The sequence below is a fragment of the Typha angustifolia genome, chromosome 15 (genome assembly GCF_048772165.1).
Source record: "Typha angustifolia cultivar Huaian chromosome 15, ASM4877216v1, whole genome shotgun sequence".
NCBI lineage: Eukaryota > Viridiplantae > Streptophyta > Magnoliopsida > Poales > Typhaceae > Typha > Typha angustifolia.
The window spans coordinates 6226202-6251174 of NC_133253.1; the positions used below are offsets into that span (position 1 = coordinate 6226202).

The 24973-nt window shown below is 38.0% G+C and overlaps 5 protein-coding genes and 1 long non-coding RNA gene across 9 annotated transcripts; 4 read left to right on the plus strand and 2 right to left on the minus strand.

Annotated features, from left to right (window-relative positions):
- Positions 1–336: 336 nt before the first annotated feature.
- LOC140778985 (uncharacterized) lies at positions 337–2307 on the minus strand. The gene is made up of 3 exons (XR_012107274.1): positions 2172–2307; positions 1243–1353; positions 337–1138 (listed from the first exon to the last, which is right to left on the minus strand). It is a non-coding gene; the product is annotated as an uncharacterized lncRNA (long non-coding RNA).
- Positions 2308–3229: 922 nt separating this feature from the next.
- On the plus strand, positions 3230–6710 carry LOC140779232 (cytochrome P450 709B2-like). The gene is made up of 5 exons (XM_073124227.1): positions 3230–3654; positions 3850–4073; positions 5329–5579; positions 5670–6051; positions 6137–6710. The coding sequence occupies exons 1-5, from the start codon at positions 3381–3383 to the stop codon at positions 6566–6568; spliced, it is 1563 nt and encodes a 520-aa protein (XP_072980328.1). The 5' UTR covers positions 3230–3380; the 3' UTR covers positions 6569–6710.
- Positions 6711–8073: 1363 nt separating this feature from the next.
- On the plus strand, positions 8074–10588 carry LOC140779808 (cytochrome P450 709B2-like). The gene is made up of 5 exons (XM_073125089.1): positions 8074–8423; positions 8593–8816; positions 9229–9479; positions 9578–9953; positions 10027–10588. Exons 1-5 carry the CDS (start codon positions 8150–8152, stop codon positions 10456–10458), a joined length of 1557 nt encoding a protein of 518 aa, XP_072981190.1. The 5' UTR covers positions 8074–8149; the 3' UTR covers positions 10459–10588.
- A 1674-nt stretch (positions 10589–12262) lies between these two features.
- LOC140779373 (cytochrome P450 709B2-like) lies at positions 12263–15795 on the plus strand. 3 transcript variants are annotated; one of them, XM_073124399.1, is made up of 6 exons: positions 12263–12601; positions 12772–12995; positions 14024–14068; positions 14412–14662; positions 14763–15138; positions 15212–15795. In XM_073124399.1, exons 1-6 carry the CDS (start codon positions 12328–12330, stop codon positions 15641–15643), a joined length of 1602 nt encoding a protein of 533 aa, XP_072980500.1. In that variant the 5' UTR covers positions 12263–12327; the 3' UTR covers positions 15644–15795. The 3 variants fall into 3 exon arrangements, with proteins under 3 accessions (XP_072980500.1, XP_072980501.1, XP_072980502.1); XM_073124401.1 differs by having other exon boundaries at positions 12465–12601; positions 12691–12995; XM_073124400.1 differs by lacking the exon at positions 14024–14068 and having other exon boundaries at positions 12265–12601.
- Positions 15796–16892: 1097 nt separating this feature from the next.
- LOC140778738 (cytochrome P450 709B1-like) lies at positions 16893–22214 on the plus strand. Its single transcript, XM_073123587.1, has 5 exons — positions 16893–17681; positions 18110–18333; positions 19020–19267; positions 19361–19736; positions 19819–22214. Exons 1-5 carry the CDS (start codon positions 17408–17410, stop codon positions 20248–20250), a joined length of 1554 nt encoding a protein of 517 aa, XP_072979688.1. The 5' UTR covers positions 16893–17407; the 3' UTR covers positions 20251–22214.
- Positions 22215–22349: 135 nt separating this feature from the next.
- Positions 22350–24268, minus strand: LOC140778739 (S-adenosylmethionine synthase 1-like). 2 transcript variants are annotated; one of them, XM_073123589.1, is made up of 2 exons: positions 24203–24268; positions 22350–23672 (listed from the first exon to the last, which is right to left on the minus strand). In XM_073123589.1, exon 2 carries the CDS (start codon positions 23670–23672, stop codon positions 22470–22472), a length of 1203 nt encoding a protein of 400 aa, XP_072979690.1. In that variant the 5' UTR covers positions 24203–24268; the 3' UTR covers positions 22350–22469. The 2 variants fall into 2 exon arrangements, with proteins under 2 accessions (XP_072979690.1, XP_072979689.1); XM_073123588.1 differs by having other exon boundaries at positions 22350–23675; positions 24203–24259.
- Between the last annotated feature and the right edge of the window lie 705 nt (positions 24269–24973).

A 24973-nucleotide genomic window follows, 5' to 3' on the forward strand; every position in this document is an offset into this window, starting at 1 on the left:
GTTTTGTCTGTCAATTTTAACATTTTCTTCTTACATATAAAACACAGATTTAATCGATGAATCTATCAGTGTTTTAAATATGATGTGTTCAACATTTTACATATATAACTACTTAAAATATTAGCACTTTATTTCGTTCACTTACAAATATAAATACTAAATTTATTAGCATTTCTATCTAAAAATAAAATGCTAAATTTTTTAGTATCTTTATTTAAAAATAAAATGCTGATCTGTTTAGCATCTTTAACGACAGTTTCAGGAAAACATACTCATTTTAAGACAGCTAATTTGGACAAAAAAACTCCATAAGAGAAAACAGAAAGAGAATAGACATAAGGTAAAGATACTTGAATTAAGAAACAGACTGCAATTTATGACATATAATGACATACCTTCAGGAACAGAGACAAAAGCAAGATGACTTTAAAGATTATCCATACAAGTTCAGATTTTCCAGGAACCTTAAATTAGACAGAAGTCCATAAGCTGCGAACTATTTTCCACCCTCTAACCTTCTCAAAATATGTCATTATATCTGTTTGTCACATACTTGCCAGACTGCAAGCTGTGGGCTTTTGTAACCACTGATTTTGAGTCGAATACTACATGCTGGTCCATGCCACACATAGTGCCATCACCTTGTGACAGAAGACAAAGATGTCTCTGATTGCTTGCATCACCCATGATTTCATATCTTAGGAATAGGACCTTCTTAATGCAGCGAGGACTAATAAACAAGCTGCTATCACTTCCACCTTCCCAAGTACCATCAAATCTTTCTTATAGCAGGTGATATGGGTTATCTTGAATTGGCATTGGCTGCCTTGGTGGTAGTTCTTATCTCAAGGCTTTGGAATGTGCTAGTTTATCTAATATGGAGGCCATTTGTTATAACAAAGAGGTTTAGAGAGCACGGGATCAGAGTCCCTTTCCTACAATTTCTGGTCAGGGTCACTGGAGGAGATCAAGAACATAAGAAAAGCTTCAGAGGGAGTGGTCTTGGACATCCACTGCCATGACAGTACTTCCAGGGTCCTCAGCCACTATACCAAATGGGTATCAGAATATGGTGGGCTTCTACTCTCCCTTCATGTCATTAGCTTTATACTGAGATGCTTGGCTTGTAGATGTTTCCCTGAAAAACAAATTAATATGGACAAGTATGTACATTGTTGTTCTAGCTTAGTTTGGATATTGTATGAATACAGAAAAAAGAAACAAAAGGTAGAGAGTACTTACATCTGCAAGGAAGTGTCAAGGAGGTGTCGTTTATGTGATGTCTGCCTTGTGCCACAGGAACAACATTTTTGTATTGGTTTGGACCACAACCAAAGATCTGCATCACTGATCCTGAGATGGTTAAACAATTGCTGGGTAAGGGGTTGGTGTTTGTAGAAGGATCGGATTGGGTGCGACATCGAAGTCTGCTCAACCCGACTAATGCTACAGCCTAAGCATGGACTTCCAATAATTTTAAGTCCTTTGAGTTTTTGAGTCTTTGAGATGGTCTCTTATTCTGCAGACAAACACCTTATACTCCATTAATATGCAAATTGTATGGTGTCATAATTCTTGATAATTTTCTTGTTGTATAAAATACATTAATCCAGTACATTAATGATGAATCTCATTATTACTGAGGATGCAAGTTTTTCACATATTTGTGTGGAGGGAAAGTTAAACATGATCCTACTTACTTACTCGATCAATTAAGTTTACAACCTTACTTGTCTTATACTACAACTTAGAAGACTTCATGAAGGGCTAAATTACCTGAATTAAAGGTAACTAAAAGAAATGCAATCTATTAATTTAAACAACTCAAAAAACACACTCTGAAAGAGATATTATCAATTAAAGCCACTCTCTCTGAAAGATCAAACATGCATCATTTCTAGCATCCTGAAGAAGCTAATCTAGAGTGGATCCCCTGACACTAGGATATTTTGTGTCATTCAAGCATGGATACCCCAAAGCTTAGCCATCAAAATCAAACCGGGAATGCGAGTATATTGCAATGACAAGCTCAAGAAAGCTAAAGTTACCACAAACTACCAGTTCTAGAAGAAAGAAGGAAAAAGAAAAGAATAGAAAAAAACGATTCCTCCTCCTTGACAAGTAATGAAGTGGAATCTCACTAAAAGCTTAATCAAGAAGACACCATTTACCACAATGGAGAGGACGGCCATCGGACGCGTGGTGATGGCGCACGAACCCGACGGCCGTCGAGGGAGATCGATCGAGCTTCGAGAGGAAGGGTGGATAAGTATATAGTTAACGATTCTATTTCTATTACAACTTTACCGCTCCCAAGATGTTTACTTATTATGATACGAGTCTAATTTATTGTACAACTAACTATTTAATAAGTATTTTTAAAAATACTAATTAGTTTGATATTTTTACGATCAAATTTTATAAAAACACTGAACTAATTAGTATTTTTATTTAAAATTAAAATATAAATTAATTCATTATTTTTGTTAGAGTTACAGCAAATTAAATATTGCAACCAAAAAATAACTTTTTAAAATGAACTATTTTGCCCATCTTTGGTATAAATTATGTATACTTTGTTATATATAGGTGTGAACTTGGTGTTAAAAAATAAATACATTCAGTTAAGAGCTAATCCTAAGTAGAAAATTTTATTTTATTCTAATATAAGAATTCTTACACTAATATAATATAAGAAGTAAATAATTATTTATCTCAATACTAGTTTATTAAGATTAACCCACTCATATATTTTGTCCTCTTCCCTTTAATATTTTTATATTTATCGATTACAATTCTATCTTTAAAATTACATCATTCAATCTGACTATTATCCATTTTTCTTTCCCTTCCCATCCATCAATCATAAAAAAATTTATTTTAATTATTTATCAAACTATAATTTTTAACTTTACGTCGTATTTAATTTAGGCGAGCACAAGTTATGAAAGCAAAAGGAAGAGAAGAAACGTAGAGCAAAGAAACTTGAATAGAAAAAAAACATAGAAACAGACGGCAATTTATGACATATAATGATACTTTCTGGAAGAGACAAAAGCAAGATGACTTGAGACACAATTTAGTCCAAAAGTCCATCAGATGTCAAGATATGATATTATTTCTGTCTGTCTCACAATTGTCAGATTGCTAGATGTGGCTTTCATCTCCAGTGCTTTTGACTCAGAGTGCTGCTTGCTTCATCAATGCCTCGCAGTATTCTCCAGTTTTTAACCAAATTAGAAGCTTTTTCTAATAGAAATACTAAATTAATCAGCGTATCTTAGGAATAAAAGGACCTTCTTAATGCAGCAATGAGTTAAAAACAAGCTGCTATTGCTTCCACCTTCCCAAGTATCATCAAATCTTTCTTCTAGCAAGTGATGGGCTACCTTGGATTGGTATTGGGCACCTTGGTGCTGATACTTATCCCAAAGCTTTGGAGACTGTTAGTGCAACTGACTTGGAGGCCGTATGTAACAACAAAGAGGTTTAGAGAGCAAGGGATCAGAGGGCCTGCCTACAAGTTCTTGTCAGGATCACTGAAGGAGATGAACAACATAAGAGAAGCTTCAGAGGGAGTGGTCTTGGACATCCACTGCCATGACATCTCTTCCAGGGTCTTCAGCCACTATACCAAATGGGTATCAGAATATGGTGGGCTTCTTCTACTTTCCCTTCATGTCATTAGCTTTATACTGAGATGCTTGGCTTGTAGATGTTTTCCTGAAACACAAATTAATCTGGAGACAAGTATGTACATGGGTTTGGATAATTAGATGAATACAGGAGAACAATACAACCAAGTGTTGAAGAGGTGCTATTTAGAATGATGTTTGCCTTGTGCCACAGGAAGAACATTTTTGTACTGGTTTGGGCCACAACCAAGCATCTGCATCACAGATCCTGAGATGGTTAAACAAGTGCTTTCAAACAAGTTTGGATTCTACGGCATGGAGAAACAAAAACCCATCATTTTCGCTATGATAGGTAAGGGGTTGGTACTTGCAGAAGGGTCGGATTGGGCACGACATCGAAGGCTGCTCAACCCTGCTTTCACCGTGGATAAGCTCAAGGTCAGCTTCCCAGAATTCTTTCGTTTGAATTAATCTATTAGGGTAATTCAAACAGCCCTAAACATTGAGGACAATCCAAAGTGAAATTTCATTATTAGCTCCTTCTAATACTATCCTCACAGACCCAGATGGCTAAGCTAATAGGTATGTTATTGTTTTTTTCTTAACGAAAGAAACCCCGGCCAATATTGAGAGAGGATATTGGTTAGGCCGGTCGGCGAGGTATACACCCAGAAATTACTTCTATTTAGATTACAAGTAGTATTAGCTACTCAATCAGCCGACTTGTTAGCCTCTCTATATGTGTGATTAATGATGGCTGTGCCGGCGGAAGAAGGGCGGGTCAGGGCGGATGAATAAAGAGTTAAGTTACTAACCGCTAGTCTCTCTCCTCTTTTTCTCTCTTGTGATACGGCCGGCAAGTGCAATCCATGGATGTGAATAAAGGAAATTACTTCAAAATGAGGTATAATGGTGTAAATATCTTCAATAACAGAGTGAAGGGTCCATGGCCTATTTAACTTTCTGACTATGATGTCAATTATGTTTTTTGAATCACTTTCAACCTGGAATTTCTGGAGGTCATGTTCCCTGCCTCCTACAGACCTGCCCTTAAACCCATCACTTCACTGGACAGCACCATAAGTATTCTATTCTTGAACTATAAGACTTTCTGGCATCTTAGTAGAGAGGCAGAGCAAGTCAATGGCATGCTGAGTTGCTGTATATGTTATAGTTTATTGAGGGCATCACCAAATATGACATACAGTTAGTTCTACATGCCATTTTTTCATCAAAATGTCATGTTATATATATATATATATATATATATATATTACTTTTAAATTCTGATGCCTGTCATGAAGTTATAGAGCATATGAAAGCATGCATTAAGATGATTCATCTCATCATTATTATGATTTTGGCTTCATTGCCCTATATCTCCTATTCCTTATCACTCCAATCAGTGAGCTGCTCTAGATGTTTGGCTTCATCATGCCAAGCAACACAAATAGTTATGCCAAGCAACACAAATAGTTATGCCATTTCCTCAACCTTCATTACAACAGATTTCTCTTGATTCGACTTTTGGATTCTTTTTATTAATTCCTAAAAATATAAAAAGAGAAGAGTAATATGCAATCCTTATTAATAAAACAATATCTCTACACACACACAGAGGGAGGGGGAGAGAGAGAGAGAGAGAGAGAGTATTACTGGATGATATGTTTATTGACTGCCTCTTTCAACACAGATGATGACTAAGACAATGGCAGAATGCACGCAATTGATGATAGAAAGATGGCAAAGTCAGGCATTTGACGATGAGGCTCAGCAAAAGGAAGTTGAGCTTAGCAAAGAATTTCAAGAGTTAACAGCTGATATTATCTCTCATACTGCTTTTGGAAGCAGTTACAAGGAGGGAAAAGAAGTCTTTCTGGCACAGAAAGAGCTCATGAGACATGCTGTGGCAACTTTTCTTAAAGTTCAAATACCAGGATTCCAGTAATTTGTCTTTCCCAGGATGATCCTCAAGCCTAAGACACATTAGTTCAGCACTACAATGAAGTAATAATGGAATCTCTTTGCTTGCAGATACCTTCCTACCAGCAGAAATAAACAAATGTGGAAGCTAGCAAAACAGATGAGGAACACACTCATGAAGATCATACAAGCACGACTTAAATTCAGAGAATCTGGCTTTGGAAATGATTTGCTTGGACTGATGATGGAGGCTTGCAATTGCACATCAGACTACGGTGGACAACAAGAGCATCAGAGTATGAACATGGATGAGATGATAGATGAGTGCAAGACATTCTTCTTCGCAGGCCATGAGGGCACATCTCATTCGCTAACTTGGAGTATGTTCCTGCTGAGTACAAACCAAGAATGGCAGGAGAGGCTCAGGGATGAGATTAATAGAGAATGTGGAGAGGATATTCCTGATTCCGATAGCCTTGGGAAATTAAAACTGGTAAAATCATCACATACTGTATGCACTTTTCACCTCTCCCCTTTTTTTCTTCCTCCACTGATCCTTTATCTATGTCTATCTGCAGATGAACATGTTCATCTTGGAGACTTTGAGGCTTTATAGCCCAGCAGTCATGGTGCGGAGGAAGGCTGACAAAGATACGATCTTAGGAAGCCTGAAAGTTCCAAAAGACACACTGTTGTCAATGCCGTTTTTTCTCATACACCGTGATAAAGAAATATGGGGTGCTGATGCTAATGAATTCAATCCACTAAGGTTTGCTAATGGGATCACAAAAGCTGCTAAACATCCCAACGCACTACTATCATTCTCAATTGGGCCAAGAGTATGCATCGGCAAGAACTTTGCAATGCTGGAAGCAAAGATAGTACTTGCCATGATCCTCCAAAAGTTCTCCTTCTCTATCTCTCCAGGGTACATACATGCACCAACAGCAATACTAACACTGCAGCCTAAGTATGGACTTCCAGTAATTTTACGTCCCTTGAATGTTTGAGATGCTCTCTTGTTCTGCAGGCAAACACCTTACGCTCCAATAAGCAGACTCTCTGTTGTCATAATTGTCTTAATGATTTTCTTGTTATATAGAACATTTTAGCCCAATACATTAACTATGGATCTTATTAGATTACTGAGGATGCAAACCTTTCACATATTTGCATGGAGGGAAAGTTAAATACGATCCTACTTACTTGCTCGATCAATTAGAAGACTGCATGAAAGCCTAAATTACCTGAATGAAAGGTAACTAAAAGAAGGGCAATCTATTGATTTAAACAATTAAGAAAACAAACTCCGAATCAATCAAAGGCTGCCATAAATCTGATTTCCTCCTTGACAAGTAATCAAGGATTAGGCCAAAATTTATACGCAGATAGTGCACTTGTCTCACAGATATTATTCTTTAACATAAAAGGAGCAAATTGACTCTTTTCTTATTTTACATCAACTAATTAGAAATGTTCCTTTTTGTTGAACATTTTTTGTCCTATTTTTTCTCATCTCAATCTTTCAAGTAAAAATTCATAGAGGCAATTTGAAACTTAGCCTAACGTTGGTTAAATAAGCGAGAGAATAATTTTCCAATAAAGTCGTAGCTGGCCCACAATTGTGATTATAGTTTTGGAGTTCTGTAGATGGTAGAATTCCATTCGGATTTCTCAGCATCCTTATCTTGACTTTAGATGCATTTATGAGACTTCTGCAAATGAGATGATGTGAGTTTTGTTTCTTGAAGAGGACCTTCAATGGATATTCCAGAATCAAACGATAAAAGTGGAAACATATTAAGAAAGAAAGACTCGAAAAGGAGATGGTGATCTCCTAGACGAGGGATCCACTGAGTTCTTTTGAGGGACTCATCCTCATGGTTATAAATTGATAGCAAGTTCATTTCTCTCTGCATGGCCCCCCATGGCTCCATGACTTGGCATATGAATCATTTCACAATTCCCCCCATACTCCTTGAGTCTAGACAACAACTTGCTAACTAATCCCAGCTAAGGCAGGCCATAATAACTTGCCAACTACTTCTAGCTAAGGCTGGCAAGCCAACCATTTATTGACAAAATAGTAGAGACAAACTGAAAATAAACTATCACTCTAATTAGCCATATGTGCACGTTAGGCACTTGCTGCATGGTTTAACCCATGGGGTACGTAACATTTCGTTCTCAATATCACTTTTCTAAGTGTACTATAAAAAAAAGTAATTAACTAAACTAGGTATGTTATGAATTAATTTTATTGAAATAAATTGTTCCTCAAATTTATTATTAAAAAATAATTTATTTTATAACTATAATGCTAAATTCAGCGTTTTTACTAAGTTGGTAGTATTTTTATACTAGATTTAAAATGCTTATGATTTCAATATTTATTTTTGTTAGGATCTCTCTACTGTAAACCTTATCTATTAGTATGAATTATGAATAGTAGTATCCAAAGTTGTTCTGTCTCACTCCAGTCCATGTCATAAAGCCATAGATTGTGGTATCCGATAACCCATTGGTTAAATAATTAAATATTCCTTTCTCCAGCTCCATTACCATCTTCTTCCTTCTTCTAGCAGGGTGATATGGATTACGTAGGACTAGTCTTTGGTGCTCTCGGGGTGATACTTGTCTCATGGCTATGGAACTTGTTGGTCTATCTAACATGGAGGCCTTATGCCATAACCAAGAGGTTCAGGGAGGAAGGGATCAGGGGTCCTTCCTACAAATTCTGGTCAGGTTCACTTGAGGAGATGAAGAGCATGAGAAAGGCTTCAGAGGGGGTGGTCTTGGACATCCACTCTCATGACATCACTCCCAGGATCCATACCCACTTTACCAAATGGAAATCACAATATGGTATGCTTCTAATTTCCCCTCTTTACGTTTGAGATGCTTGGGTTGTAGATGTTGCTCAGATTATATTGATGCCATTATTTTTCCATAGTATAAGATTCAATAGCTCATGAATGGATGATCTGGGTTACATTTGTATTCATACGTGAGTTATGGTTGCTTGGTGTTAAAGGAGGGACATTTTTGTATTGGATGGGGCCGCAACCAAGGATCTGCATCACTGATCCTGAGATGGTTAAGCAAGTGCTCTCTAACAAATTTGGGTTCTACACCAAGCCAACTATAAACCCTAGCTTGTTTGCTCTACTGGGTAAGGGATTGTTAACATCAGAAGGGTCAGACTGGGCGCGGCGTCGGAGGATTATCAACCCTGCTTTCAATATGGACAAGCTCAAGGTCAGCCCTGCCCTCCTGCTTTCCCCATTACATGTTTTCTGATTTTTATGGAGGTCTTCTCAAATCTGATATAATTCTGTTTATAGTTAGTTTTACTGGATTTGTGGCCCTTTGATTTGCCATTTGTCAATTGATTGGTGTTCTTCTAAAGAGTTTTCTCCTATAGATAATTACTGCATCTTACATCAAGAAAAACAAATGGCAATGTAAATTTTCTCAACCATCACCATGTAATAAATCATTCGGAAATTCCGAGTTGTCTTTTGGACTGCTGGACTTCCTTCAGATTAGAGGATGTGCAATTCTCACCTTATGCAATTATTACTAATATAAAGACAATCTCAGGAGAGTAGTATTGGATGTATTCTGGCATAAACGAAGAGTTTGTGCTGACCTTTTATTTTCATGATAGATGATGACCAAGACAATGACAGAATGTGTTCAATTGATGATTGAAGGGTGGCAAAGTCAGGCATTTCAAGATGAGAGTCAGCAGAACGAAGTCGAGGTTAACAGAGAATTTCAAGAGTTAACAGCTGATGTAATCTCCCGCACTGCTTTTGGAAGCAGTTACAAAGAGGGAAAAGAAGTCTTTCTGGCACAGAGGGATCTCCTAACTCTTGCCATAGCAACTTCGCTCAATGTTCATTTACCAGGATTCAAGTAATTTTACTTCGCCAGGGGGATCCTAAAGCCCAAGTTTTTTTAGTCCATTATATATCAAGAGATATTTACCCATAATGATATCCTTTTGGTTGCAGCCATCTTCCTACTAGCACAAATAGACAGAAGTGGAAGCTAGAAAGGAAGCTAAATGACAAACTCTTAAAGGTCATGCAATCTAGGCTCGACTCCAAAGAAAGAGGATATGGAAATGATTTGCTTGGATTGTTAATGGAGGCTTACACATCGGACCAAAGCCAGAAGCAAGAGGATCAGAGGATGAACATGAATGCGATCATAGATGAATGCAAGACATTCTTCTTTGCTGGCCATGAAACCACCTCTCATTTACTAACTTGGACTACGTTCCTGTTGGGCACAAACCAAGAATGGCAGGAGAGGCTCAGGGGGGAGGTCCTGAGAGAATGTGGAACAAAAATTCCTGATGCTGATATGCTCGGGAAGTTGAAATTGGTAAATCCATCAGACCGTATCAGACTTTACATTTTCCTTCTTCATGTCATCATTCATTTATGTCAATCTGCAGGTGACCATGGTTCTTTTAGAAACACTGAGACTCTATGGCCCAGTGTCCCTCTTGGTGAGGAAAGCTGAGAAAGACATGAACTTAGGAAGCTTAAAAATTCCAAAAGACACTGCAATATCAATACCGATTGCACTTATGCACCACGACAAAGAGATATGGGGTGCTGATGTTAATGAATTCAATCCATTAAGGTTTGAGAATGGGATTGCAAGAGCTAGTAAATATCCCAATGCACTCTTCTCATTCTCGATCGGACCACGAGTATGCATTGGTCAGAACTTTGCTATGATGGAGGCAAAGGTGGTGATTGCCATGATGCTCCAGAGGTTCTCGTTCTCTGTCTCCCCTAAGTACATACATGCACCAGCAGACTTTATTACTCTGCAGCCTAAGTATGGACTTCCCATAGTTTTTAGCCCCTTGCATGTTTAAAATAGATTCTTCTTCTGTTGTAGCTATAATTCTTCTCCATTAAGAAAACTATGTCCTGTAATTATACCGCTATCACATTCTGAAAACCATGATTGTACTGTTATATCTTTGCCTTGCTGTATGGTGGGAATATTATGTTGATAATCTGTGTATTTTACAACACCGCTGTACATTGTTAATTTTTGGATCTCATTAAACTTGAGAAAGGGTGAGATGCATTCTTTATCTTTAAATTTACAAATCTTCGAAGCCACAAGAGAGTACAATGAGGAAAACTAAACTGGATCCTTCTTTATCCATCATTTTAATTTACAACCTTTACATAACTTACAGCTATTCATAGTATCAGACCTGGTTTACCTGAATGGATTTTCAAGAATATCAGTAAAGCTAACACAACCAAAACTCCAAGTTCAACATTAAGGAACTCTCCCCAACTTAAACTACTCAAACATCAGAGTCAGGAATTCAGACTGCATCATTTTAACCCTGAAGATTTGTCATTTAAATTTGTTCTTTTCTGAAAATGGTTATGTTAGCTACTTCAGATCAGATAGATTGGAACATATCAGATACTCTTGGCCTATTACTTAGCTCTTACTTACTATTGGAAGCTTCAAGTAGTATCATGAAGAAGCTTTTTGTTCTCAACTTTCAGCATCATATGATTTGATTCTCGTATGAGGGTATGAGCAAGGAGGTAACTTGATATGGTATCTTCAAACTAGCATTATATACTGCCAAATATTCCATGTCAAGATTGGAAGTAAATATCTAACACAAACTACATGTAGAAGTAAATAATCCTCAATCATGACCATCTGAGAGATCATCTTTCTTATTTTATCCCTTGAGCCAAAGACAGAGAAAGCTAATCACCCTTTATTTAATAAATATGTCCAGAGGACTATCGCCCAATCTTCTGGTGAACGATGCCAACGAATGCAATAAGAAGATCCATCATCAATAGTGTCTGTTATTATGTCAAACTGTATTGCTTCTTCTATGTTTCTTCTTTGGTCACATATTTCTAACTTGATTGATAAACCTATCAGTAGTATACATGCCTCTGCTGGCATATGCACTTGGCCATTACCCAGAAGCTTGATCTGAATAAATTACTGCCAAGTTGCTATTCACTTGGTTCCATACAATGTTCTTCAGCAAACCATAGCCTCAGCCACCTATTTCAATACCCCTCAGCTTGTTTCTTCTAGCAAGTGACGCAAGTGGAAATTCATATTAGCAATTTAATATTTAGCTCCTAACTGTGATAGTTGGCCCATCGATTCTGACAGTACGTTTGGAGTTTTGTACACGTTCTAGTTCCTTCGCGGCATCCTTATCTTATCCACCCATGGATTTATGAGCCCTTTTCAAACGGAGATGATGTCAGGTCAACGGTTTTGACCAAACTAGCCCTCTTCTAATTCTCTTATTATTATACTGAAATAGCCACCCAAATTTAATACAAAACTTACAGCGATTTATGTGAAGAGAGGAGACACTAAAATAATCATCGTATTCTTTTGATGTATATAAAAAAGATTGATCTAATGTGATAAAAATGAGAAGGACAGATGTAGTCAAATCTATCAACATTTTACCTTAAACTTTTTCTATAAATCGTTCATAGAAGTTTTATTTTATTTTAAATTTAAATATATTTTATCTTTTATATTTATGTTTAAAATTATTTTGATATATGTACTTTAAAATTTTTTAAATTAATTTTTCTGATAAATTTAATTAATTACTATAACTATTTTATAATTTTGCTGTATTATATCCCGTTGCATAAACAATTAAATATCCCATTCCTCCAGCTCCATTACCATCTTCTTCCTTCTTTCTAGCAGGGGTGATATTATGGATTACGTAGGACTAGTCTTTGGTGCTCTCGGGGTGATACTTGTCTCATGGCTATGGAACTTGTTGGTCTATCTAACATGGAGGCCTTATGCCATAACCAAGAGGTTCAGGGAGCAAGGGATCAGGGGTCCTTCCTACAAATTCTGGTCAGGTTCACTTGAGGAGATGAGGAGCATGAGAAAGGCTTCAGAGGGGGTGGTCTTGGACATCCACTCTCATGACATCACTCCCAGGATCCATACCCACTTTACCAAATGGAAATCACAATATGGTATGCTTCTAATTTCCCCTCTTTACGTTTGAGATGCTTGGGTTGTAGATGTTGCTCAGATTATATTGAATGCCATTATTTTTCTTTAGTGTAAGATGCAATAGCTCATGAATGGATGATTTGGGTTGCATTTGTATTCATACGTGAGTTATGGTTGCTTGGTGTTAAAGGAGGGACATTTTTGTATTGGTTGGGGCCGCAACCAAGGATCTGCATCACTGATCCTGAGATGGTTAAGCAAGTGCTCTCTAACAAATTTGGGTTCTACACCAAGCCAACTATGAACCCTAGCTTGTCTGCTCTAGCGGGTAAGGGATTGGTTACATCAGAAGGGTCAGACTGGGCGGTCCGTCGGAGGATTATCAACCCTGCTTTCACCATGGACAAGCTCAAGGTCAGCCCTGCCCTCCTGTTTTCACCATGGATTGTTACATGTTTTGTGATATTTATGGAGTCTGAACTAATCTGTTTATTAGTTTACTGGATATACGGCCCTTTGATTCATCATCTGACAATTGATTGGTGGCCATAATTTTGTTTTCGTAAACCAAAGTGCCATGTCTGAAATTTATAGGTTCATGTTAAGGAAGATTGAAATTAAATTTCTGTTGGATCATTTAGTTGAGAGTCTCTTCGTTGAGTCTACAATCTCTCTCTCTCTCTCTATATATATATATGATTTTGTGAATTGAGTTATGAGACTAGAGGAAGAAGTTAATTTTGCTTTTGATGCATTGTACTAGTTATGCTGCAGTACTAGAAAGCTGACAAGAATCCTCAAGTGGTTTGGAAAAAGTACCCACTGAATCTTAATAAAGATTTAGCAAGGGAAGGAGATTGCAACATCATTGTAAAGGGCCATCATTTGGGGTTACCTTGTGATACTACATGACTATACATTTTAAGGGAGAATGCAAAACACTTGATTTTATCTTGAAAATATTGATGAGAATTCTCACTGATTGAGTGAACGAAGATTACACACTGTTTGCAGACTTTTCTTTTTCTTTCTTCATAACCAGAAGAAACTAATCCTACAAAAGAGGAGCAGAACTTCCTGTAAAATTCAAATTACATAAAAGTAGAGTAGGACCCTTGAGTTTAAAAACTTGTGAACTAGCTGATATTGCCAAAGATAATAAAATATATGAGGAAAGTAGGAAACTTCATTTCTGTACAGTTTAGAAGGTTTCAAGGGCAAGTTTAATTGACGACGCCTTATACAATACAAAATCTAATGAAAGCATGTATTAACAAATACTGATGATGTCAGTATCTTTGTCTAATATGAATTTTGTGTTCAGGATATTTATCCAGTTTATACCTTTCCTTTTCTTGTCCTTAATGTATATAAACAACGAGAAACAACTCAAAGACCATATTCAATTATTGATTTATTTCTTCCCTAATTGTTCAAGGCAGATGGAAGATTCCAAACTCGATTGTAAAATAATAAAGCAAATGCAGGTATGCAGCAAGATGATTCATTTCAATGTCTTACTATGGTTTTAGTGTTAAGTTTCTTTTTCCCCCCATTACAATGTTCTCCTAAAGAGTTCTCTCCTATAGATAATTACTGCATCTTACACCAGGAAAAACATATAGTAATGTAAATTTCCTCAACCATCACGATGTAATATATCATTCCGAATCGTGTTTTGGATTGCTGAACTTCCTTCAGATTAGAGGATGTGCAATTCTCACCTTATATACAATTATTACTAATACAAAGACAATCTCAGGAGAGAGTAGTATTGGATGTATTCTGGCATAAACGAAGAGTTTGTGCTGACCTTTTCTTTTGTGATAGATGATGACGAAAACAATGACAGAATGCGTTCAATCGATGATTGAAGGGTGGCAAAGTCAGGCATTTCAAGATGAGAGTCAGCAGAACGAAGTCAGGGTTAACAGAGAATTTCAAGAGTTAACAGCTGATGTAATCGCTCGCACTGCTTTTGGAAGCAGTTACAAAGAGGGAAGAGAAGTCTTTCTGGCACAGAGGGGGCTCCAAAATCTTGCCGAAGCAACTTTGCTCAATGTTCATTTACCAGGATTCAAGTAATTTTACTTCACCAGGGGGATCCTAAAGCCCAAGGTTTTTTAGTCCATTATATATCAAGAGATATTTACCCCCATAATGATATCCTTTTCGTTGCAGCTATCTTCCTACTAGCACAAATAGACAGAAGTGGAAGCTAGAAAGGAAGTTAAATGACAAACTCTTAAAGATCATGCAATCTAGGCTCGACTCCAAAGAAAGAGGATATGGAAATGATTTGCTTGGGTTGTTAATGGAGGCTTACACGTCGGACCAAAGCCAGAAGCAAGAGGATAAGAGGATGAACATGAATGAGATCATAGATGAATGCAAGACATTCTTCTTTGCTGGCCATGAAACCACCTCTCATTTACTAACTTGGACTACGTTCCTGTTGGGCACAAACCAAGAATGGCAGGAGAGGCTCAGGGGGGAGGTCCTGAGAGAATGTGGAACAAAAGTTCCTGATGCTGATATGCTCGGGAAGTTGAAATTGGTAAATCCATCAGACCGTATCAGACTCTATATTTTCCTTCTTCAGGTCATCATTCATTTATGTCAATCTGCAGGTGACCATGGTTCTTTTAGAAACACTGAGACTCTATGGCCCAGTGTCCCTCTTGGCGAGGAAAGCTGAGAAAGACATGAAATTAGGAAGCTTAAAAATTCCAAAAGGCACTGAAATATCAATGCCGATTGCACTTATGCACCACGACAAAGAGATATGGGGTGCTGATGTTAATGAATTCAATCCATTAAGGTTTGAGAATGGGATTGCAAGAGCTAGTAAACATCCCAATGCACTGTTCTCATTCTCGATCGGACCACGAGTATGCATTGGTCAGAACTTTGCTATGATGGAGGCAAAGGTGGTGATTGCCATGATCCTCCAGAGGTTCTCGTTCTCTGTCTCCCCAAAGTACGTACATGCGCCAGCAAACATTATTACTCTGCAGCCTAAGTATGGACTTCCTGTAATTTTTAGCCCCTTGCATGTTTAAGATAGATTCTTCTTCTGTTGTAGCTATAATTCTTCTCAATTAAGAAAACTATGTCCTGTAATTATACCGCCATCACATTCTGAAAACCATGATTGTACTGTTATATCTTTGTCTTGCTGTATGGTGGGAATATTATGTTGATAATCTCTGTATTTTACCACACCGCTGTACATTGTTAATTTTTGGATCTCATTAAACTTGAGAAAGGGTGAGATGCATTCTTTATCTTTAAATTTACAAATCTTCGAAGCCACAAGAGAGCACAATGAGGAAAATTAAACTGGATCCTTCTTTATCCATCAGTCCAATTTACAACCCTTACATACCTTACAGCTATTCATAGTATCAGACCTGGTTTACCTGAATGGATTTTCAAGAATATCAGTAAAGCTAACAACTACTAAAACTCCAAGTTCAACTTTAAGGAGCTTTACAATTTCCTGAAACTGCACCCCAACTTAAACTACTCAAACATCACAGTCAGGAATTCAGACTGCATCATTTTAACCCTGAAGATTTGTCATTTAAATTTGTTCTTTTCTGAAAATGACTATGTTAGCTACTTCAGATCAGATAGATTGGAACACTCAGATGCTCTTGGCCTATTACTTAGCTCTTAACTTACTATTGGAAGCTTCAAGTAGTATCATGAAGAAGCTTTTTGTTCTCAACTTTCAGCATCATATGATTTGATTCTCCTATGAGGGTATGAGCAAGGAGGTAACATGATATGGTATCGTCAAACTAGCATTATATATAGCCAAATATTCCAATGTCAAGAGTGGAAGTAAATATCTAACACAAACCACATGTAGAAGTAAATAATCCTTAATCATGACCATCTGAGAGATCATCTTTCTTATTTTATCCCTTGAGCCAAAGACAGAGAAAATTAATCACCCTTTATTCAATAAATATGTCCAGATGATTATCGCCCAATCTTCTGGTGAATGATGCCAACGAATGCAATAAGAAGATCCATCATCAATAGTGTCTGTCATTATGCCAAACTGTATTGCTTGTTCTATTGTTCTTCTTTGGTCACATATTTCTAACTTGATTGATAAATCTATCAGTAGTATACATGCCTCTGCTGGCATATGCATTTGGCCATTAGCCAGAAGCTTGATCTGAATAAATTACTGCCAAGTTGCTATTCACTTCGTTCCATACAATGTTCTTCAGCAAACCATGGCCTTATCCTGGTGGCCAAAACAGAATGCATGCCTTGAGAATCACAAATGTCATACTTCAGAATACAATAATTAATTATGGGAGTCTAAGATTATAAGTTGTTATGTTAGAAAAAAGCCAAAGGGAATCGACTATGTGCAACCCTTCTACGACACGAGAATAGGTAACATAAATAGGAATTAAGAAGGGATTAGAGACTCTTGGATTTTTAGACCTCCTGTAAAGTTGTAACTCTGATACCATGTTAGATAATGAATTTATACGAAAGCTTATGCTTTAATAGTAAAAGAGACAGTAAACTATTTAAGAGCTTCCCTATTAATGGGGCACCTAAGATGCAGCACCATATTAGCAGTGCTGTGCATAGAGCCAAAGTGCTTTATATATATATATATATAATTCTTCCCATTAAACTCAAACAAAGCATCTTAACTACCTATCATAGATTGCATCACCAATGCCAACAATTTACGAAAAATATCACATTTGTCCGTTGTCATTGCATGCTTTTGTGAGCCCTTTCAGCCACCTATTTCAATACCCCTCAGCTTCTTTCTTCTAGCAGGTGATATGGGCTATCTTGAATTGGCACTGGCTGCCTTGGTGGTAGTTCTTATCTCAAGGCTTTGGAATGTGCTAGTTTATCTAATATGGAGGCCATTTGTTATAACAAAGAGGTTTAGAGAGCAAGGGATCAGAGGGCCTTCCTACAAGTTCTGGTCAGGGTCACTTGAGGAGATCAAGAACATAAGAAAAGCTTCAGAGGGAGTGGTCTTGGACATCCACTGCCATGACATCACTTCCAGGGTCCTCAGCCAGTACACCAAATGGATATCACAATATGGTGAGCTCCTGGTTTTTCTTGACATCCTTAGTTTTCTGTTTCTTAATGTCAGAATAACATGGAGGAAGATATCCTTAGTTTTTTTTTCTAATGTCAGAATAACATGGAGGTCCTTATTTTTCTAGATACATGAAAAGAGAAAAGAAATGGGTCACTTTGCATGTCACCACTTATATTCTGTCCTGTTGCAAAAGAAATTCTGATATAGTTGCAACTTGTGGTTCTTCCCCACTTTTTTGCATCTCTGAAGACAGAGAAAAAAGAAACAGTACTACAAGAAGAGCATTTCAGCTAGAAAAAGAGGAACCCATTTGCAAATATATCGAAAGAATAAGATAAGGTTTACAGCAATAAAACTGAAATCTAGGTAGTTATATACAAAAGAATCCTGAGAAAAATACATAAGATATGCTTGCCTGGTGCCACAGGAAGAACATTCTTGTATTGGTTTGGACCAGAGCCACACATCTGCATCACTGATCCAGAGATGGTTAAACAAGTGCTTTCAAACAAATTTGGGTTCTACACGAAACCTAATCGAAACCCAAACATTTTTGCTTTACTGGGTAAAGGACTGGTTTTTGCAGAAGGGCCATACTGGGCGCGGCATCGAAGGCTGGTTAGCCCAGCTTTCGCCATGGATAAGCTCAAGGTCAGCTCTCTATGCTCCTTTGTGAACTACTTATAACGGTAATCAAGCAAGCATAAGCTGATACAACAATACAACATAAGGGGACCATGAAAGACTGTGGTGTTTAATGTTATAGAAAAAGATATTAGCGCCCTGAGTTGAAATGAAAAAGGTCTAAATTATAAGAGAACATAAAAGGTTGCATAACATGAAGGTTTCTCTCTTACTTCAGAAAGTTTCAGGGACCATTTTATTTCCTAAGGTGCAATAAGAAAGCTTATTTCATGTAGAACACAGTTTCGACTTTTCAGTATCTTTATCCATTATCCTGTAGATTCTGAATTTCTGATGGCAGCTACAAAATCAGTAGATCACAGGGAAGCATGCATCAAGATGATTCATCTATATAAGATATTAATATTGATGTCAGATCCTCTAATTTCGATATCCTTCTGATCAGTCTTCTGCTATTGATGATTGTTTTATGACTTCTATCTTATGAAAAAAAAAAAAGAGATGTAACCATCCCATTTCCTTAACCTTCATCATGAAATATCTCAATGTAATTTGTCTTTCAGATTGATTGGTTGTTTAAATTCTTAACAAACATAAAGGACCATATATGCAATTCTTAGTATAAAACAACGGCCGTCTAAGAAGAGATTAAATACTATATGATACATTTGCTAACTATTTTTCCATGATAGTTGATGACCAAGAAAATGGCAGAATGTACTCAATTGATGACAGAAAGGTGGCATGGCCAAGCATTTAGTGAGGATCAGCAGAAAGAAATTGAAGTTGGCAGAGAATTTCAAGAGCTAACAGCTGATGTTATCTCTCACACTGCTTTTGGAAGCAGTTTCAAAGAGGGAAAAGAAGTATTTTTGGCACAAAAGGAGCTGGTGATGCTCGCTTTAGCGACTTTGTTTAGTGTACATTTCCCAGGATTCAAGTAATTTCATTTTGCCAATAGACACCCCTCATGCTCCAAGAGAATATAACTTAAGATATCCTTAAACAAAAATGATATCCTTTTTTCTTGCAGATCTCTTCCTACTAGGACAAATATAGAGAAGTGGAAACTAGAAAAGAAGGTGAAAAACACACTCAAAAAGATCATACAATCCCGACTCGACTCCAAAGGATCTGGAGATGGAAATGATTTGCTTGGATTGATGATGGAGGCTTGCACATCAGACTGCACTGCTAAGCATGACAATGAGAGGATGAACATGGATGAGATGATAGATGAGTGCAAGACATTCTTCTTTGCAGGCCATGAGACTACCTCTCATTTGCTAACTTGGACTATGTTCCTCCTGGGCACAAACCAAGAATGGCAGGAGAAGCTCAGGGAGGAGGTTCTGCGAGAATGTGGAAAGTCAGTCCCTGATGCTGATATGCTTGGGAAATTAAAATTGGTAAAATCCATCAGGCAATGCATCCACGTATCCCCCATGTACTGTCCTAAATTCCTAATTGTCAATATCTGTCTACCTGCAGGTTACCATGGTTCTCTTGGAAGCCTTGAGACTATATGGTCCAGTAGCCATGACTGAGAGACAGGCCACCAAAGATATGAACTTAGGAGACTTAGAGGTTCCCAAAGGCACCGTATTGGCAATGCCGATTGCCATTATGCACCGCGACAAAGAGATTTGGAGTGCTGATGCAGATGAATTCAATCCGTTAAGATTCGAGAATGGGATCAGAAAAGCTGCAAATCATCCAAATGCACTGCTATCGTTCTCCATCGGTCCGAGAGCATGCATAGGTCAGGACTTTGCAATGCTGGAGGCAAAGATGGTGATGGCCATGATCCTCCAAAAGTTCTCATTCTCCATCTCCCCCAAGTACATACATGCACCAGCAGACTTGATCACAGTTCAGCCTAAGTATGGACTTCCCATAATGCTAACCCCCTTGCATTTTTAAGATCGACACTTCTGTCATACTTATATGATTATATCCATCAGGACTTGATAATTTACGTATCTGGAGTACACGACTCGACTATATGTTGCTAGATCTCCTTGTAAGCTAGAAAAGGAAACAGATCATCACCATCTTATTGAAAGTTTACAAACCTTTGTCAGGGAAAAAAAATCACATTGAACAAGTTTTCAAATACACTAGTTGTCTAGTTTATCACTTGACATATTTGGGCATATTATAAACGTAGAATATGAGATGACAACATGTGGGCAGATCATGGATGTGGCATATGAAAAGAAGACCAGGTGGATAATTTCATTTAGGACAAATTAATTAGGTAGCATCCAGTCATGATTGACAGATATAGAGTATGAAAGCACAAGAATGCTTCAGAACTGATGATATATCAGTATATTAAAAATATTTTCGCAGACTCAGATAATGTAGACCCATGTCTCAAAATCTACAACTCTTGAGACTCCTGTCTTAGAGCAGATTTACAACCCATATCCCAAACTCATCGCCACTTCCAATGAATCAGAACTGACACAACATCCTGTTACTCGTAACAGAGCAAGAGAGGAATAGGAAACATCATAAAAGCATAGAAAGAAGCGATCTCCGTGACCAGCATCAATTGGGCATTCTCTAAACCAAATTCCCAGAACTATAACAGAAGAAAGATTGAATCTTTCCCACTTGGTCTTTCAGTACACGATCCACATTACTTAAGTCCAAACCAAAAATCCAACATTGCTTTTGTCTTCCATTTAATAAGCATTCAATTGTAATGACAACTAACAGTGGTAAGATAGCCAAAGTAAGTACGAGAAAATAAACAAAATTGAAAATATTATCTTTTTATATTTAAATTGTTTAAATCTTAATGTTAAGTTAACTTCAAGAGGCATCTATGTTCAAGAGGCATCTATGTTAAAAATAACGAATTTAAAGAATATTCATGCAAAAAAAAATGTGCTGTACAAAATATACGTACAAATATCAAATTTAAAGTGGCATACAAACAAATAATAAACTTTTGAAAGGTATATATATGCAAAATAAAAAACTTATTTCTTTCTTGTGCATGAATTGCTCTATGGCAGGCTGCATTATATGACTGGACAAGTGCTACAGATATTTGTGTTAATTTGTTATTGCTTTATTTTCTCAAGCAATTGAGTCATTGAGATCTTCCGGAGTAAAACAACTTATAAACATTTGTTCTGAAAATTTCTTTTCTCCAATATCCTTGGTGCATTATCTAACATTGAATTTGAGTTGAACCAATGGAATCCAACATGACGCCACCAACAGGGAATTTCTCGCTCCATACTATAATGATTTATTAAATGTCGGCACAACAGTATGAATTTAAAAAAATAAATTTAGAAGCATCTATAGTTAAAAAACTATAATACATGAGTACAGTACTAGGATAAGCCTATGCAGTACAGGTAATGGGTTTGATAGTACAGTGCAGAAGTTTTGAGGCCAAGGTTTTAGTACCGGAGCCCAGCTCGGTAGTACCACAATTCCATGGCTATAAAGCCAAAGTTCATAGGTCTAGATGCCAGGCTCTTGTCAGCAGCAGAAAGCAAGAGGTTTAAGGCCAAGAGGAGGTATGTCCTAAGACAAGAGAAAGGGGGGAAGAGCGAGAGGAGAAGCAGAAAGGCAGGGAGAAGGTAGAGCATGGGATGGGGTCATCAACATACAATTAGTTGTTGTTGCTCTTCTCATGCACTGCCTCTTCCCTGGCTCTCCCTGGCACTCTTGCCCTACTTCTCTTGTTGCCATCTAGTTTTGTTGCTTTTGATTACTTTGATGTAGTTGTAAATGAGTTGCAGTTGTTGCTATGCAGTCATGAATGGTCCAGTTTCAAGTGCATGGATAAGTTCTTTTAAATTGTTAACCATGACAAATTAGTACGTATCTATTGAGAGAAAAAAGCGGTGCATTTGAGTAGAAGTACAGAACTTTTTACCTCTTGTTTTGATATCTTTAGTGTCAGATGGGCTTCATAACCTGTCAATCATCATTAGATTAATATAAATATATACTACACAAAATTGAGCAGAGAGAGAGAGAGAGAGAGAGACTTCTCGGAACCTGCAAACGTTTTCTTATATATGTATATGAGATTGGTGAACGTTATAGAAAATTATCCAAATACCATTAATTTTATTTAGCCACACAACTCTCCATAAGCTGGTTGGAATCTAGGCTGAAGGATTCTCCCACTTGAGAGGCTTCACCACCTCCCAAGTGAAGTCAGGGTCATCCCTGCCGAAATGCCCATAAGCTGCAGTCTTTAGATACCTACCAATACCATTGCGGCCACCTCTGTTCAGCTCCAGATTGGCCATGATCATTCCAGGCCTGAAGTCGAAATTCTCTTCCAAAATCTTCAGCACTTCTCCGTCGGAAATCTTTCCGGTTCCGTAGGTGTCCACGAACACTGATAAAGGCTCCGGCACGCCAATGGCGTACGACACCTGAACAATGCAGCGCCGAGCAATGCCATTTGCAACGACGCTCTTGGCCGCCTGCCTTGCAATGTAAGCACCGCTCCGATCAACCTTGGTAGGATCCTTACCGGAGAAGGCACCACCGCCGTGTGCTCCCCAGCCACCGTATGTGTCGATGATGATCTTCCGGCCTGTGAGCCCAGCGTCGCTGTGAGGGCCACCGATGACGAAACGACCAGATGGGTTGAGGTGGAAAATGGTGTTCTCATCAAGGTACTGCTCAGGGATGACAGGCTTGATGACATGCTCCTTGAGGTCGGCCGCAATCTCATCGTTGGTCACGGTCTCGTCGTGCTGGGTGGAGATGAGGACGGTGTGGACGCGAATGGGGACCATGGCGCCTTGCTCATTCCGGTACTCGACGGTCACCTGTGTCTTCCCGTCGGGCCTCAGCCAGGGGCAGGTCCCGTTCTTGCGGACCTCAGTGAGGCGAGCACCGAGCTTGGTGGCGAGGACATGGCTGAGAGGCATCAATTCAGGGGTCTCATCGGTTGCATAACCAAACATATGCCCTTGATCACCAGCACCCATCTCCTCAGGTCTTTTAGTGAAGTGACCATGAACACTCTGAGCAATATCAGGACTCTGCTGCTCAATGTTGACAATCACATTGCAGCGATCTGCGTCGAGGCCCACATCATCGGAGACGAACCCAATCCTGCGGCAGGTGTCCCTGACGATCTTCTCGTAGTCGACATGAGCCTTCGTGGTGATCTCCCCGAAGACCATGACCATGTTGGTCTTTGTACACGTCTCGCAGGCGACCTTGCTGTCGGGGTCTTCCGCCAGGCATGCGTCGAGAACGGCGTCGGAGATCTGGTCGCAGAGCTTGTCGGGGTGGCCCTCGTTCACAGACTCAGACGTGAAGAGGAAGGTGTCATCAACGTCGGCCATCTTCTTCAACCAGATCAAAAACAAGCAAATTAAGGAGGATACTGAGATCATGAAGACGCTCAATAGTTCCAAACAATGGATAATTTTCATCCTATAGCTTCCAAGTAGTAATTTCATCAAACTATTATACGAACAACTCCCACAAGCAAATCGCCAAACAATGAGTTTTAAAAGTGCACGCTTTATGGTGAGTTATAATAATCTCAAACACAGTTTAAAGAATAGCATATTATGTAAGAAAAATCTCAAAACCGGAGCAAGACGAGACCAGCCCCGAATTAGATCCACATCCTAAAAGAAACATTTTTATCGAAACTAACAACTCAATAATCCAACAGCAGAGAGCAATAAGTAGAAGGGCGAATAAAAATTGAACTTTTACTGATCGTCCATAAAGAAGCAACCTTGCAACCAAAATTGCGCAGATCAACGTATTAATCCCAGAAAAATAATCAAAAGATATACGAATTGAGTGAAGAAACCAAGCAATGGCACCGAATTCCAAAGGAATCCTAGTAGGGAGATTATACCTTGCAGGAGGACTGCTAAAGAACCCTAAAGGCTAGAGCTCGCTTGAATCGTGATCTTAAACCCCCTTTCACCGCCTTTTTCCCTCGTTGACGGGTGTCAACATTACAAGACACGATCCGACTACTGCACAATTCTGACCGTCGGATGGGACCTCGGAATGTGTGGATGACCGATGCGGTGGTCGGCTCAGGCCCCACCTAAGGCTTCAGTTTTGCACGTCATCTTCGTATTTCGATAATTAATCCTTGAATAGATTTTTATTTAGGTTATATTCGAATCATATAAATAAAGAGAAATTTATCGAAAATTATATATATATATAATTTAACCCTTACGTCTTATTTTTAGGTACCCATCGAAATCAAAAAGATATTTCATTACTCTTAAAAATTAAAAAAAATTCTAAAAAATGCTTCTTGCTTTATCTTAAAATATGTTTCAATTTTTATCATAACCTTAAAGACCTATTTAAGGATATTAAAATCATTTCATATGTATAGTTCATTTAAGTAATGAAGGTATACTAGAGTGATATTAGAGGGTGAATGTTAATAAAGACAAAAGGTAGGTTATTTTCGATAAATTTTCCTCTTAAATATAAATGGGTTTTGTAGGTAGTATATGCGTGGTATAGTTTTACTTCCTATTGATTATCTAAGTCCTCATTTAGTTAAGAGCAAAATAGAATTTCTAAAAGTTGCCAAGTTTAATCCCCTCTGCACCTTATATATATATGCCTCAGTGTAGTTTAGCTGATATAATTTTCTTGG